The 16,660-nt window shown below is 50.0% G+C and overlaps 1 protein-coding gene across 1 annotated transcript; it reads left to right on the forward strand.

Annotated features, from left to right (window-relative positions):
• Positions 1–12,856: 12,856 nt before the first annotated feature.
• CkaCkLH20_03018 (uncharacterized protein) lies at positions 12,857–15,798 on the forward strand (the record flags this gene model as incomplete). Its single annotated transcript, XM_038885737.1, has 4 exons — positions 12,857–13,990; positions 14,068–14,450; positions 14,514–14,741; positions 14,799–15,798. 4 exons carry the CDS (start codon positions 12,857–12,859, stop codon positions 15,796–15,798), a joined length of 2,745 nt encoding a protein of 914 aa, XP_038748936.1.
• Positions 15,799–16,660: the final 862 nt, after the last annotated feature.

Here is a 16,660-nt window from a genome sequence, read left to right on the forward strand (position 1 = left end):
CGAGGGGTTGAACGGTGGTCCACGGACAGGCTCAGAAAGTGGAGTACACTGAGGATGCAACACGACTTTGTATAGGACAGCAGTTTCCTGGTCCTCGTTTGCTTCTGGGTTGATCTTTTCTTTTTGAATAATAGGAAGAATGATGTGCGGTGACATATTCCACTTGCTTAGCTTGGGTCTCAGGTCCGGGTCCAGAGACAGAGGACAGAATCTCCATTGGAGCTTCATGAAGTTGAGGAATACATCTCTGTTTTCTGACTCGCTATGTCCCTCTGGTATCGAAAGAAGGGGGAGCTGTGTATCTGTGAGCTTTTCTTGAAAGAAAAGACCGACATTTTCGGGTCCCGAGGATAAGACCAGAATAGAAAACACGACGAGGTAATGTTTGAAGATGTCGTCCGTATTTTCTCGTATCAGCCCATCGTAGCATCGAACGCTGGTAATCTTTTCTCGAGTCCAGAAAGCGGTAAGGGCAATATAGGGAACGAACGGGCGCTTGTCGCCCTGTCCATCGATGCCATGACAATCATGTCTCTGGATATGCTGTTCCACGTGTTGCCGGAATTCGGTGATGATGGAGTTCTCAGGCATTTCTCTTTTTTTTTCGAGTATTGCCACTTGTTAACAGACTGGAAGAGGTTCGAATGGTGGCAATGAAGTCATCAGCCTTGATGGTAAGCCCGGTGGATAATGAGATTCGACGACTGGCAGCGAATGGAAACTCCCACGTATTATAGTATTGCTGGCGTCCGGGCGGAGTCCAGATGACCCTTAACGGTTCGCCGCTTTCGAGCGCCGGCGGCTCGGTCAGATCAGTGTCCTCAGCTGAAGCGGAAGCCACATCTAATGGGCTCAGGCAACCCCTGAAGGATCTCACATCATAAGTAGGCAGACCGACGCCGAAAGGCAGCTGCCTGTGGTTGCCTCATCGCAGCCACAGAACTGCCTGGAAACGTCTTAAGAGCTGATTAGGGCTGTGCATAGAAACCCATTGTTAGGCCGGCTATCAGTGTAGCCTGGGATGTTGTACCGTGGAAAGGTGGTGTCGATGCAGGCGCGCCACAGGCTGACATTGTTGAAACCTCATGCAAGCTCTGTCACATTAAGAACATGCAGGATGACACTGCAGGCTGGATATGCACGTTGAAAAAAGGCGATCATGGGACAGGAGAGACACGCTGCCAAAAATAAGGCTTCCCAAGCCTTTGCCATGGGACTCACTCCCAGGTGGCTAGGCAGACAGGACGGGCCCGCAATGAAATCTATAGAAGTGTATATATGCTCCCAATATTCCACCCTCAAATGGAAAAGACGCAAGAATAATCATTGAAATTGGAAAAAGACAAAACGCCACAATGAGACCAGCCTTCTCCCGCCAAGTAACCCCTTTCTATGAAGATTTCGCCCCCAAAATCTCGGACACCTCCTGCAATGGATCTATAGCCTCTCTAGCTTGCTTTCTTGCCCTCAACTTTAGTCTCGCAAAAACAATGAACCAGACTCCCATTGTGATTGTTGTTAACGGGCCACAAATTGCACTGAACATCCGGAAGCTCTCTCCTTGAAAGCTGAAAGCACCTGTTTCATCGTCCTGGTGCAATACGCCACTTTGGAAGAAAGTCTGGGAGTGTCAGAAGTTCAAAGTAGGCTGTAAAGGTGAGGGTAAACCTCTCTTACAGCAACAAAAGTGGCGGGGAGAAATATCAATGTTACGACAGTGATGACATGCATAGAAGCAGTCTCCCGAGACGTTTTGTCCGCAACCACGTTCATCTGCTTTGCCGACTGGTGTGCTGTGTCGGCGAAAACCATGTTGATCTGGTTTGAACGCTGCTGCAGAACCAGTTCGTACTTATCTGGTTAGCGCAGGCGTTGCACTCTGGCTAGTGTTTACTTACCAATTGGATACTCTGACTGAGGTGTGTTGATAACGAGCTCAGCTGCGATTGTCTTGTTTGGAGTTTTCTCATGATGGAAATCAAGTTGCTGAGAAAGCCATTGATTATTGCATCATAATCTGAACCCTTCGGCTCATTCTCCTTCAGCTTGCCGTAGCAAGACTGAATATCGCGCATTACCCCAATATTCAGCTCCAGAACCAGTTGCGACCTCTGCAGAAGTTCCCGTCGGTTGTACAGAGTTTGGATGTCTTTGATACGCAGTTTGTCCAAAGAACCGGAGGGATCGAGTCCAGACATATGCTCAAACAGAGTTCGATCAGCAGCAAATTTCGCATTATTGGTCGCCCTGTCTGCTAAAACGGTTCCCTGTTCTTCATCCATGTCTGGTTTGGCGTCCCTGAATCTGGCGATGAATCCGTGGCCTAATGAAATCAACCGATTTTTGACGGAGACAGAGGCTTTCTGGTTACTTGAATCTGTGTTCATTCCGGTATTAGCTCTGGATACGCGGTATGACATGGTTCTGCTTTTGTGCTGTTGTCGCAATGCTTCAGGCCAAACTGCGTGAGGAGCCGCATTTGCGTCTATGTGGTCATCGACAAGAGCGCTCTTAGCAGGAAGCACAAGAGTTCGTATAGAATCCTCAAAGTCGTTAATAAACTCACGCCAACCGTCATCGCACCAGGAAAGATACAACAAGTGCGTGGATAACGATGCCTTGAGACATGACGAAATATGGCCGTCTTCTATGCTTTCTTGCGGGAGGATCTTCAAGTGAGGCGTAGAATCTTTGATTCGCTTTTCAAGCTTGTTGTTTGCCTTGATGGTCAGCCAAAAGGAGCGTCCAGTTCCGAGGTTAAACGAGTGGTAGTTCGCAGCTTGCCTAATCTGCCAGCTTTCAATTCCATTAGGCCCCGAACGTTCAACAGAGCGGAGGAGATATGACATGTGTATTTCTTGTCCAGAATTAGGGGACTTCGGATTCGGTTGTGGACTTGGATCCCTCGTTTCGAAGGACGTTCTTGACTGGAACTGGGCGAGACAGTAATCGATTGGATAAGGTTGATATCCAAATGAAAACACCGATTCCAGGAAAGACGGCTCAATTTGTTGATGCGCGCAAAGAAACTTGAACATTTTCGATGAACAATTCATCGGTGATCTGGAGTCATCAGATTCAATGAACCTGCAGATAATTAGCGACCACTCTTCCTTTGGCGGTTTCATGCATGAGGAACTCACACATGGCGAACAAAAGGACTATGTTCCGACTGATTGAAATGTTCCTGAACCATGTCAAGCTTGGAAATAGACAGCGTACCGCCATTCTGCGGGAATTCTGACCGGAATGAGTTAGAATCGAGAATCAGAATGAAGCCTACTGATTGCTTACTATTGGCGGTGTTCGTCTCCAGGATATTCAACTTCGCTTCAGACTCGTCAAAAAGCACGTTACGCTTGGTCTCAAAGGCCTCCCATAGTCTCCTTGCCTCGAATATCTCGAGAGGCTCACGTTCGATCGGCCGCGGTATGATGTATTTGTCGAAATCGCTGCCCACTTTAGCGGGGTGGCCATGATGTCTGGGGTCCTGCACGACGCTAGACATGGTGTGCATATGGCCAGCAATGGCGAGCTGGGGAAACCATGCAATGTTGGGGATTTCTGCAAATCAGAAGCACTGCAAAATTTCAAGGTCTGGCAAGTTCGGGATGAGTACAAAAAGATGTTTAAAATAATGATCAAGACGAGGGCGCTATTTCTTAAAAGCAGCTACTCAAGAGGCTCTCAAGGCACAATACCGCCACCTCTCTACGTACTGCTTCCCTTGGGTTTCGTGTAGGCGTACTCCTGTGCCAACAGAAGTCTCCTTATCCAGTGAGCTCCGCAGTGTAACGTTCTTTAGGCGTCGTGCTGATGGTTGCGCATTTGAGACTTAAGCCATGCTATGTGTCGCCCACCTGGTCCATACACGCGCCCGAATCTGCAAAGCCTTGCCAACGCCTTCGTATTTCCCCCTTACTGCGAGCGGTTGGATCCTTTCGCAGCCTTTGTGGAAAGAATTTCTCTATGTGGCGTTTTTCAAGTGCCTTACATCGCTCTAAGCAAGCGTCAGATTACCGCAACGGATAGCCGGAGACATCTTGATCCATTCAAGTAAATACTTACTGCACTGATGGCTTCGGGGGCCTCGACAACGTATTCACCGTCTTTTGGCTGTTGTCTCATTGTCAGATGATATCTGAGGAGACAAGGAATCAGAAGATACTACCGTCACTTTGATTTGGCTGGCCCCGAACCTATCGCTAAGCCACCTTTCGAGTACGTCCTTCGTGATCCGGTAGGAGGGGATGATGGATTCGGTCATGGTATGCTCAGGTACGCCCAGCTGGTGAGCGGATGTAAGTTCGAGGTAGGCTGTAAGGCAGATTTACAAAGCCAGGCGTCTTCAAGCTAGACAGGGTTTCTCAATAAATGGAAAAACCGACGAGCTCTTGGCGAGCCTTGACAGCCACTCATCTTGCTGAGCGAACCGCCGATCAAGAGCGTCCACAAGTTTGCTCATTCGGACTTATTGAGCCGCAATTTCGGTCGCCTGACCTGTTGATAACCACTCCAAAACAGGAAGCTCGGGCTGCGGTTCGTTATGCTGTGTTACATATAAGATGCAGTCGACTTAACCAACCAGAAAGCTTCAGTGGTGCATGAGGAGCACCATAGCCGCCTTGTCTCATTTCACGCGAAGATAAAACCAGCTATGAAGTTTCGGTGAGGTTCCCAGCGGCCCTTTTCATGGCTTTCTCTCCACTCACACAACTCCCGGGGCGCCACATGCTTATTGTCTCTTCCACTTACTGCAGCTCATCATTGCCTGCCGAGGAACGCCTTGCTGCAGCTTGCATGATGTGCAGCTCAGCCTGCCGAAGCTGAATGTGCTTTTCCTCTTGGAGGCCTCGCCACCGATATGTATGCCTAGTCTTTACTCCGGGCTGGAGATGTAGTGCCATCATAGTGTAGAGAACTCACCATGTCGGTATACACATTCCCACAACACCTTTCCAAGCCTCCTCAGACTCTAACCGCTGGGAGATAACGAGTACGAGAAATCTCAAATGAGACGCACATCATCAAAGATAGCATGCCGCAAACTCATGCTGTAATCGCGAGGAATCCACCGTTTCAGAAATGATTATTGTCAAGACCTGGGTTGCAGGTTCCAGTCAGATTCATGAGATGGGTTGCGATCGTACATCAATTCTTAGCTTTTTTAAGTCAAAGAATTAAGAAAGAGTCAATGCCTGTTTGGCATATGCATCCATTTAAGTACACCGTGATAGAGGAGAGGACTCATTTTAACGACACGATAAGAACTTGTCGCTGGAACTTTTGTTCACTGAGATAGCACCGTTACCTCAACATTGACATCTGCCGACAACTTTCGCCGTTTCTTTCACCACTCATTAGCTGGAACAATTGACTTTAAACCACATCAAGTGTGTATTCATGTAATCATAAGAGAAATCTAGGGACTAGATATCTTATTATACATTTACTATTGAAGCAGTTCATGGCTTTCTCCGATTCTCTAGACTATTCTTCAGCATATAACCGCGAGTGATTTCTCGAAACCTCTGGCGAAGAGTTTTTTTGAGCTTGATCTCTTGCTCACGCGGACTTTGGTCTGTGGGCTCAGCAGAACCAAGATCGCTCTTGGCGTCATCAGGCGTTGTCATCGTATCAGTCTGAGACCCACCCAGTGCCTGTGTCGTCGAGGTTGAGTGGCTCGCGGATGTAGACATCACAGACAATGCCGAGGTTATTATGCCTGATCCGCTTGCCATGGCATCTTCATGTTGGTCTGTTTCTTTTCCATTGTCCCTCTGGACGTCGCCTTTGTCCGGCCATTTCCATGGGAATTTGGAGCTTCGGCCGAAGACAACGGCCCCACCAGCCACGATCGGGCCAGGGGCGGTAGGGCGATGAATCAATTTCAGCGAAGCTGAAGACAAAAGAACTTGCGCCCTATCACAGGCCCCAGAGTGTTGTGACTTCAAAGACCCGGACGTGCACCTACAGTCCTCGAAGAGCTCCGCTGGTTGATGCCAAAATACACCAGGGGCCAACTTGAGAGGATCCGAATTTCTGTCTCCCCACCTTTGGAGGATCTTCAACAGATCGTATGTACCGACAGCCAGGTAATCTCGTTCTCTTGGGAGCAGTTGCCATTTGGAGCAAAGTCCTGATGAGTTGGGGTTTGGGGTGATGAGCTCTCCGAAGTCTTGTCCAAAAAGAGTGACAGCTCCAATTGCCCGAGTGAAATCGACCCAAGAATTACCGCTGAACTTGAATTTTCGAAGATTGACGACGTATGGAACAGGGTGTTGTTGAGTGGCAATGTCCATGAAGCGGTAGCCTTCTAGTTGACTCCGTGGTGCGAATTTCAACGGAATTCCATTTGTCGAAGAGCTCAGTTTCCTCACCTGATGGTCAATGAGCCCACTCAGGAAAATGATTAGCTGGTTAACCCTGTCGACAAACTTGCTTTGATTTCCATCAGGGCCTGCTTGCTGGATGGGTAGTTCCCAGTTATGTTGACTTCGCAGAATGAACTTCGCAGCCTTTGGGTCTCCTGGATGTGCGCTCTCCTTCAGATCCGACTCTTGGAAGACATGCTCCTCTTCCAGTGCCTCGAGATCATATCTGAGCGACGCTCGAACAAGATGCAGCAAAGAGCTGACGCCATTCGAAAGCCAAGCGCGGTGATCTTTTGTGTCGTAAAGAATGACATAGTGTCTTTCCAGCCAGTTCAGATTGTCGAAGTAGGTGCTTTGACCGCGTTTGATGTCTGGTGAGGGATCTTTCTTACCCAGGGCGATCTCAGCCCCCACAGTCAGGAAGTCTGGACCCGCCTGAAGAATCACCTTCTCGAGTACAATTCCATGTGTGACGGGTTCAGGACAGGTCCACAGGTTGTCGTAGTTTGCATTTGAAGAGCCTAGTCATAAGAAGAAACATGAGTTGCTGTGTTTGAAGCCAAAATGGCGCGAACGTACCAATATTGTGGGATGCCTCTGGTATCCAACCAAGAATGTGCCTCGACCGAGCCAAACTAGATAATGATACTGAGTCATCGGGATCTTTGAGATCTAAGATGCGGGAATCATTGTAGGACAGACGATCCCCATTTTTGTTAACGATCAGGTGCCAGGATGTGATGTCACCCACATGATGAGTAGGAATCACTGCCGCATTGAACCCCTTCAGCATGACTTGGTCATCGAATAGCGTCAGTCTAGTCGCGTCAACCAAGGAGGCCATTATTGGCAGCGGAATTTCCAGGCCTTGCCTATTTTCGTCCCGACGCAGCGTTGGAAAACCTGCGGCAACAACAGGATTTCCGAGTATGCCGCGCCAACAATAGCCAGGTACATTCTCAGCTACGCCAAATGCCTCTTTAAATTGAAGGAAAAACTTTGGAGATAATACTTGAAGAAGACTAGAGCTAGGGATTTCTTCGGCGAAAGAAGTGGTGAGGCTAGGGGTGACGTATGAGATCTCTTCAGTCAGAGTACTTTCCCTGAGTGAGGACCCAAGCCATGCTAGGATCTCGACTACTTCCGATATAGAGTCGATGATGCCTCTACAACTAGCTTCCACGCCGTTTTTGTGAAATCGAAAGGATATGTTAGTATGGTCGAAAAGCGTAGCTTCCACTGTCAGCAAACAATGTTGAAAAGTAGAGATTACTGGTGGGAAGACTAACTGCAGGGCCCTTCTTGAGGAGCAGCTTGCAAGGCCGACATCAAACCTTTCAGGATAGGCTCGCCAAAGGAAGGCCAACATTGTTGTACGTATTGTAGGCACGGGAGTAGTTGCTCAGTTGTCAACGAACCGCTTAGCGTCAGTGCAGATTCCAAGCTTCTAACACTGGAGTATCCTTGCTTCTCCAAGAAAGATCGAGGATCCCAGTCTAAATCAAAACGAATTTCATGAACTGTTGACGTAGGCCAATTCTTCGCGACAGCTGAGAATGCTGCCAAAAACGAAGTACTCAGACTCGAGACAGATGTAGCCGCAGTCCAGTCCAGAAGGATTCGCTTCTTCATCGCGCCTACAAGCCAGCGGAAGGCGTCGGCTTCTTGGAGATGATTTTCGTATTTTGAAAGCATGAGGAATGAATCGTCTTAATTCAATTCGGTCTCGTCCAAGCCAAACTCTTCCTCGTTTCCATGCTCAGAAAGAGCGGAAGGAATTGTGTTCGGGAAGCCCTCGTCAGTTGTATCGTATTCATCCAAAGACCCCTGATCCCAGCCAGACACTTTGTCTTTATATGCTGCGACATCCAGGGCATTATGGGACCTCATGAATACATGTTGGTCGTCATCAAGATCACTTTCCTCTTCTTTTTCATTGAGGATTCGTTGAAACTCTGTCTTGATATGCCTAAGACATTTATGTAAGATAAGCCAAAAGTTTCAAGTTGGAATAAATCTCGAACAATGCTTACCTGCGGTAGTGTCTGACAAAAGTGCTGATATCTTTGACGGTGGTTGAAGTGTGTGATGAGGCTAGTCTGATAGAAAAGGCTCTTAGAAGCAAGATAAAAGGCTCTTCCACACCAACGACATCGCTCCTTGCTTTCAAGTTGGTATCTGAGCAGATGGCTTGATGCAGAATCTCGGCGAACCTGCCAACAAACATCACTTTCTGGTCAGGCAGAAGATCCAGATGTTCGTTGTCCGTCAAGATGGTCGCGGTCTCTTCAATTTGATCATCTTCTACTGACACCGCGCTCGGCTGGTCAACTCGTGATGCAGTACCATAACCAGAATCGGCGATCCCATGCCTCTTTTGGAACTGTGTGAGAAGATCTGTAGGGGGTATCGTGTCACAATATTGTAGACTCCGAGTTGAATTCCAGGGACCCCTCAGCGTTGTAGACCCTGAATAGTTGAAGGTTGGATAGAGTCCAGATAGATCGTCCGCTGGGGAAGACGGCTGGATCTGCAAGCGCTCGGAAAATAAGCTATCCACGTTCGAGCGATTCAGATCTTCACCGATATTTGGATGCACCCTTGTATCTATTTCCGACGGCTCCTCTGAGATGTCTGCTTCTTGCAGATGCAGAAGATGAATAGGCTCGCTCTTGTGAGTGGCTAAAGTCGGTGTTTTGAACCATGCCTGCAAAATCGTAGACGCGTTAGATCGTTCTGTCGGCTCCGGTCGGAGCATCTGATCCAAGATGAGGTTGCTTAGCCGAGCGAACCAAGAAATGGAGTCTCCGGCGGCATTGACAGTCTTTCGATGCCATTTGTCCACGACGTCCGAGCGAAGATTACCATCGTGGAATAGCCCGGTGTAAAAGCCCGCCTCTAGCTTTATCTCTCGGGTTGCATTTTCGCGGTCTGCCTGGTATTCAGAGCGTCCATGTTCTCCCCAAATGCACCATACCATAGCTTCGCTTAGAATACCGCCGAGCGACCATATGTCGCCACAACGTCGAATGTCTCTTGCGTATCCGTCATCTTGATTGGCTTCAGGGGCACCTTGAGATGTTCATATAAGAATTGAAGATACACAGTCATGAGAAGTTGACTCACTATACATCCCGTATCCCCGTTGATTCTTGGCATCTCGATCAAGCCCCTGAATCTTCGCGCTTGGAAGATCTCCTATTGCCCAGTTTCCGAACTTGAAAGTAATGTCATACATATTTTCAGAGGGAGTCGTATGCACCAGAATGTTCTGAGGTCTGATGTATTGATGCGCCCTGGGACAGAAATCAGTTCGAAATTCGAAACTAGTCTGCAAAACCTAGGCACTTACCCTCCCAACATCCAAGCTCCCTTCGCATGGGAGTTGCCAACTGAAAGATTGTGTAGATGATCAAGGCCTTCAAAGAGTCTCATGAGGCTATTAAAGAACATCACACTATCGGATTGAATGTGTGGAGGAGGGCAGCTTTTGAAGAATGATACGAGCGTTCCGCCATTGGCATATTCCAGTATAATAGTCCGAAGGCCCGCACTCTGGAAAGAACCAAAGTATCTCGTGATATGGTCGAAGCCACTTCCATGGGAGAGTTGAGAATACATGTCCACCTCGCTATCGTACTGTCGTGTGGTGTAATGGTCGCGATTGCCACTAAAGACTTTGAAGACGACAGTCTAGTGCCATTAACCTCTCGTAAGATTCTGAAAACAACTAAACATGGCAATATTACGTACTGTTTCGTCAAAACACTCAGCGTGTAGCTTCACCTTGTAAACGGCAACGCACTCTATTCTTGCTTGGGGGTAGATCATGTCCTTTTCGACGATAGGAATGATGTGGTACGGCGACAGTACTCTTTTGTGCGTCATGTGGCTTGTTCTCATGTTGAGCGAGAGAGGACTGAATGTCCATTGATGTTTCTGGAAGTCATCAAAGATCTCCGTCATGGAGGAATCCATGCCCGAAAACGCGACGGGGAGGGCAAAGTGCGGCATACCAACATCGCCAAGATGTTCCTTAATGAACAAGACAATGCGTTCGGGTCGACCAATGTAGGTCAGTATGGAGAACACAATCAAATAGCTCTCTATGATAGTCTCTGGAGGCGCTCTGGTTCTTTCTTCTGGGTCGCATAGAACGTTCTTGATGTTTTCCGCCGTCCAGTAGTTGCGGAGTGCCAAACGTGGAATGAAAGGCACCAGGTCATTGTAGCCGTTCCGACCCGAGTAGCGGGCTTTTTCGATGTCGATGTACTGCTTGAAATCACGGACCCCAGCATCAGAGTCCATGGCGTTCAGAAGTCGAGCTGAGGTATGATGAATAGTCGGATAACCGACCAACGGCAAATAAGACGGCCAGGGCTGGGTACTAAGCCCGAGTGTCGTTCGATTTGAGTTGGTAAAACTCAAACAACCTCCACAGTGCTCTTTTCGGGCAACGGATAAGGCAGAGTCGTTGGTTGGTGTTGAAATTGCTTGCGTAGCTATGCAGATTGCGGCTACGTCTTGCTTTTGTTTGCCCCTCACTTTGGCGAACCATCAGACCTCAAAAAAGGCAACCATGCAGTATCGTGGGACAGGTCAGACGTATCCCCAATAGATCCCAGCGGCGTTGCAGTTGTAGGGGAAAGGCGGAGGCCCGCCGTGACGTAATCCTATTAGGTTGGACCGGGAGAGAGGGTGGAGGCGATTGTAGCATGCATGATTGGATCTATCACACGTCTATCACATATTTTCCACAGCAGCCTGCAGAAAGCGGAATCATCGACAACTTGGGTGCGGCAGCGTATTTCAAGCTCCCCCTCCTCCCGCCCTTGGTTTTAACGGCTGAGCAGGACCGAGGGACCTTTCGTACAGCTGTCAGCTGAACATCCATATGAGCAAGGTTAAACATTCTAGATAAGCGAATCTTTGAGAAACTTTGTCCGACTTTTCTCGATAGTGATTGCTTTCCCCCTGATTATAAATCATTGGGTTGATATCAAATCGTCCAACCAAGCAAACATGGAAGGAACAACACAGGGACCTAACACAGGAGGATGAAATACGTCAAAAGAATTAACGCCCATGCCTCAGTAAACTTTTTATTGAACGTATAGGAAAAGTCCAAATTACAAGACCATGGATGAAGCTAAAACACTGTGTGTTGAAGAATCAAGATGCTGCCGCCTCCCAAAATTTGAACTCCGGCTAGCTTTGATATTCCATTTAGTCGTCTTTCTGTGGTTCAGAATAACTGTACCACACATACTCCGACGGTTGCAACCGTCTGTGCGATACAAAGTAAAATGCATGTCGAGAACATGAAGTTGGCTGCCTGCAGCATGGAGAGATCTGTCATGCACCCGGGCAACGCTTCGTTCTCAAGGCGCACTCAACTATGAAAGCGTGTCTACAGGTACGTCAGAGGTTCAGATTAAATTGGATGGACAAGCAGCTCCCAGCTTCTCAAAGTCTCTCGCCCCAATCCGTTCTCGAAATGCGCCGAGGGAGGCCCAACCTGAGCTTCTCTTTCTATTGGGCTCACAGGAAATATAATTGGTCGCCTGATCCGACAATGGCTGTGATAAGGCCATTCCCTGCCGCAGGCTGCTGCATGTGAGACCAGTGTGGAACCTGATAGGTCAACCGTTGGCTAAGAAATGGACTTTGGTGCATGGTGGTAACACAAGTTGGTTGCGTGATGCGCAACCCCGCAGATACCCAGCAAAATAGGAACTCAGGCTCGGTCGACCTTTTATGTTCCATCCAGTCGGCTTTTTGTTTTTAAGACTAGTCGAGGGCGCCTTGTGGCAGCCTAGCAACGTGTTTTCCTTCTTGGTCATGGCTCGCGGAAATGCGAGAAAGCCCACTCTTGGCGGGGCTGCATACACGGGATACTTTCCAGCCGAGACGCAGCCCAAGAAGAAAGATCTTTATTGTGATCTGTTGGTCTGGTTCAAGAAAAGCTGACAGGATGGGACGGCATGTCACTGGGATGGAGAACACCAGAAGTCAGGTCGACCGGGCTGCCAGCGCCGGACCCCACCTGTCGGGTCCGGTCCGTATGGGGGGGCCACACGGCCCCGGAATAGGGCACTGCGCCAGCTGTCACACAACTTTCCTGGGTGTACCAAAGCTGTTGGAGTGCGCAGCTCTTCAGGCCAAAGGTTTGAAAAATAATCATACAACAATGACTGCACTTCAAGGCAGGCGTCCTAGAATTCCACGATTGGGTTGCCCCGCCCCGCGATCCGATGTGGGGATTCAGACGCGTTCCAGCGTAGTGGCGACGCGTCCGACAAGGTTCAACGCCGCCAATGACGTCCCAGAAAGTGTAGCTCAACTTCGTCTTCATTGACAGAGAAGACATGCAACGCGTGTAATTCGCCATTCCATCACCACGTGCCTCGCCATGGGGTTTTCTTCACCGGTGTCGATTACCTCAGACAGCGAATCTGAAGAGAAGTCGGCTTCAAAGACCACTGCCAACCTCAACTACCGCAACTGGAAGCATTACCCTGCACACGCGCTTGGATGGCATCAAATCCGTGGGCGACTTCGCCAACTTCACACGATACCCCACTTCTGCCAATCAGGGTCTGAAGATCGAGGGCCACCCGGCCTTCCCGCTTCCGCTCACCCACGCCGATGCCGAAAAGATCAAGGGAGCTTGCAAACAGGCCCCGTTCGGCAAGGGCGAAGATACCGTCGTGGACACCTCGGTGCGGAACACGTGGGAATTGGGACATACCGACTTCCAACTCATCAATCCAGAATGGCCTGGTTTTCTTCAGAAAGTCGCCCTCACGGCAGCAAGTGGGCTTGGTCTCTTGAACATAACTGTGAAGCCGCATAAGCTGCTCCTCTATGAGAAGGGATCATTCTTCAAGCGCCACAAGGATTCCGAAAAGGAACCCGGCATGGTGGGCACGCTTGTGGTGTGCCTCCCGTCAGAACACCAAGGGGGTGATGTCCATCTCACGTTCGGCTCCGACCAGCGCACCTTTTCGACCGCGCCGTCGTCAACTTTCGACGTGAGCGCTCTTGCTTGGTTTTCCGACGTTACGCACGAGGTCAAGGAGTTGACGTCGGGCTACCGTCTCGCCTTGACCTACAACATCATCCAGAACGGACCGGTCAAGCAGTCGGCGGGCTTCTTCGGACAGCAGGCGCAGCAAGTCAAACAGGTGTTGCTTCAATGGCAGATCAACTTCTCTAAGGAGAAGATGCTTGTGTATCCCCTGGGTCACAAGTACTCCGAGTCGAGTTTGTCCATGCGGAATATGAAGGGCCGAGACAAGGCAGTTTGTCAGGCCTTGCAGGATGTGGCATCTCAGAGCGGCGTCTTTCTCCTCTTCGCCCACCAGACACATACTCAGGGCGAAGATGCGGATGATTATGGCTATGGAGGATATGATGACGAGGAAGACGTTGCTGGGACTTCACTGGACGCCATATTCACCCCTGAGGGTAAGCAGATTGCCACTCACATCATTGTCGACGACGATGAGAATTTGGTGCCGAACTTCTTCAAAGAGCGAGCTCCAGACAGTGAGGAGGAAGGTGAGTTCACTGGGAACGAAGGTGCTGCTAATACCTATCGATATCACGACACAGTAAGTATGCGGCCGGCCAAGCTTTGCGCCCAGTGACAGCCCAAAGCATGAGCAAGCAGAACTGATCTTTGAAATAGGTTGCAGTGCTCGTCAAAAAGCAGCATCTAGCGAAATTCCTGAAGAACGACCGATACAGCGTCGGGCCGGACGCACATACAGACAACATGGTAAAATTCGTGACTGCAGATCTGGAGGAGCACGTCGAGCATAAATCTACCAAACTCTCGGCTTTAGAGTTCCTGAGAGCCGCGCTCCAGATAAAGGGAGGCTCGCAAAAGACCACACCTCCGATCGCCGTGTATTGGGCGCTGGAGCTTGACGACCCGGCACTCTTCCGGGGGGCCATGGTCGCCGCCACACAGGCCAGCCAAGAAACATACACTGAGGCCCTCAGTGTGACATGTGTTTACGTAGAAGCACACTTCTCGGAGAATCCTGATGCCATTGAGTGGGACAAGTGGTAAGTAATATCTGGGCTGGTGGGCCTCGTTGGCTGTTCGGATGCTGAGCTGACATTCGTCAGGCTGGGCGACACCACCAACTCAAGCCCCCTTTCGACATTCTACAACAGCATTCAGCACTTCATACCCCGGTTCAAGTCAGACGCTGTTCGAGACTCGTTCAGCAAATGGAGCGAGTCGAGATTAGATTGGAAGCTCGGAACTTTACCTGAGCTGGGCACTATTGAACTCAGTTTCTTTGCCAAGACGCTGGAATCTCGACACGATAAACCGGATTGGATCATGTCAAGGTAAGGTCATGGGCTATTACCCAAGCCAGACAAGTTTGCTAAGGTTGCTGTGGTCAGTCTTCTTCCAGCGTTGACTTCTCGTGGTACTCGCGACCTCATCTACAAGGTGCTTAATACGGTCTTCGTCAAGCGGGAACAGCGGGAGTTCAAGAACGCAAAGGACATCTACCAGTTCATCGTACAGAACGGGCTCGTAAAGCTGCTGATCACGGGCGAGGATCTTGCCCCCATAAAAGTGCCTTACGGCACGTCGGCCGGCATTGGCCCACTCACCGAGTTCGTCTACCGGGTGAACGAAGGTCTCAGTCTCGGTGCCACAGAATCCGCTCTCCAGCTGCTGGAGGCGGGTTGTAACAACCTAGTGTGGACGAAGGCGGAATGGGACCCCACGACCGTGATGTTTAATGTCGTGAAGCTGTTCTTGAAGCCTCTGATCATCACATTGCAAAAGCACAACGTCCCGAGCTCTCATCACGAATCGATCCGGAGCCTCTTCGAGGTCGTCATCGGCGAAGGACTCCACCGGCAGCTCGGCCCCTTCCCGCCGCCACCGGTCGGCTGGAGTTACAAGCCGCGCCGGTGCAGGCCCGCCGGACATCCGAAAATGTTTGGAAGCCATGGGTACCAGAGCCAGTGTACCGATTGCCCTTCTCTCGAAGCATTCCTGACAGCTCCGGATCAGAAGGTCTGGAGGTTCTCCGCGGCAGAACCACGTCGTAAGCACGTTGAGAGCGTGCTCTACGAATGCACGAGATTCTTCAATCTCAGCACGGAGCGCGGGCGGTCTCCGTATACCCTGGTTATCGAGAAGAACGGTGGAGAGTACCAGGCCGAAGTCGAGCAATGGCGGACCCGTCTCCGGGGCCTAGAAAGCAATCTCGCGCCGCTGCGGAACGATCTCGTGCAGACCATCCTCGGCGAAGATAGATACCGGGAGCTGATTCTTCTCGAGGGCATGCAGGGTCAGGGGACCTTGGGGAACGGTGCCGGAGTGAAGAGGGAGGCGGAGGAGCCCGCGTTTGGGCAGCCGCCCGCTGCTCATCGCAGAATGTGGTGAAGGGTTCGGAGACACTCTTACTGTCTTTCGTCGACGAAGCAATCCGCTGAAGATGATATTTCGGCCCGTCTCCTCTGTCGAATTAGTGTATCATAAGGTGGTATTATTAGCTCACGGCGCAACGAGACGTGGTGGAGACCCCTGCGACGCTGGACGTCAGACAGGCTGTAAACAACATGACAGATAACCCGAGTTGAGCGAAGACACCACGTGTGTTGTAGAGCCAACCTTGCCACGTGGTGTTGCGGGCTAGCATCTGAGATTTAGAGATGAGATGATGGGCGAGGGCCAAGGCACCTTCACATGTTGGCAGCACTGATGACATCGCCTCAAGAAAGATCCTCATTTGGTACTCTCGTGCGAGGTTGATTAGTGGACTTGAGTCGTCGAGCATCGAAATCAATAATGATGACATGTGAACTGCTGTGAAGGACGCTTACTTGCTAGTTTTGAGATGAAGCACGCCTTGCGAGCGAGCCCTCAACTGACAGGAGTTATCTGAGTCGCATCTCTCGCCTATCAGATTCGTGGCACACATATCGTCTGGCAGCTGAAATAGACGTCTCTCCAGACTTGGTAATCCTAGCCTTGCGAGGTGTGAACTGATGATCAACATGCTGGTTTCGACCTATCACCAGTTTTCTCGATGTCGTTATCTCAATATACGGGCGTGCGTACCTTTTGCACCCTAAGTCTACCAAAGTTTCCGTCTCTCCCCAATAGAGATTTTCAAGTTCGATAAGGGCTAGATTATCCATCCCAAGTCCCGTCCAGGATGGCCCAGGAAGAAGCATGGTCGTGGCGTGATCGTCTCAACTTCCTCCCGGTGGGAAAATCAACCTTCCTTCCTCACGCCCACATA

This window comes from Colletotrichum karsti (genome assembly GCF_011947395.1).
Source record: "Colletotrichum karsti strain CkLH20 chromosome Unknown Scaffold7, whole genome shotgun sequence".
NCBI classification, from domain to species: domain Eukaryota; kingdom Fungi; phylum Ascomycota; class Sordariomycetes; order Glomerellales; family Glomerellaceae; genus Colletotrichum; species Colletotrichum karsti.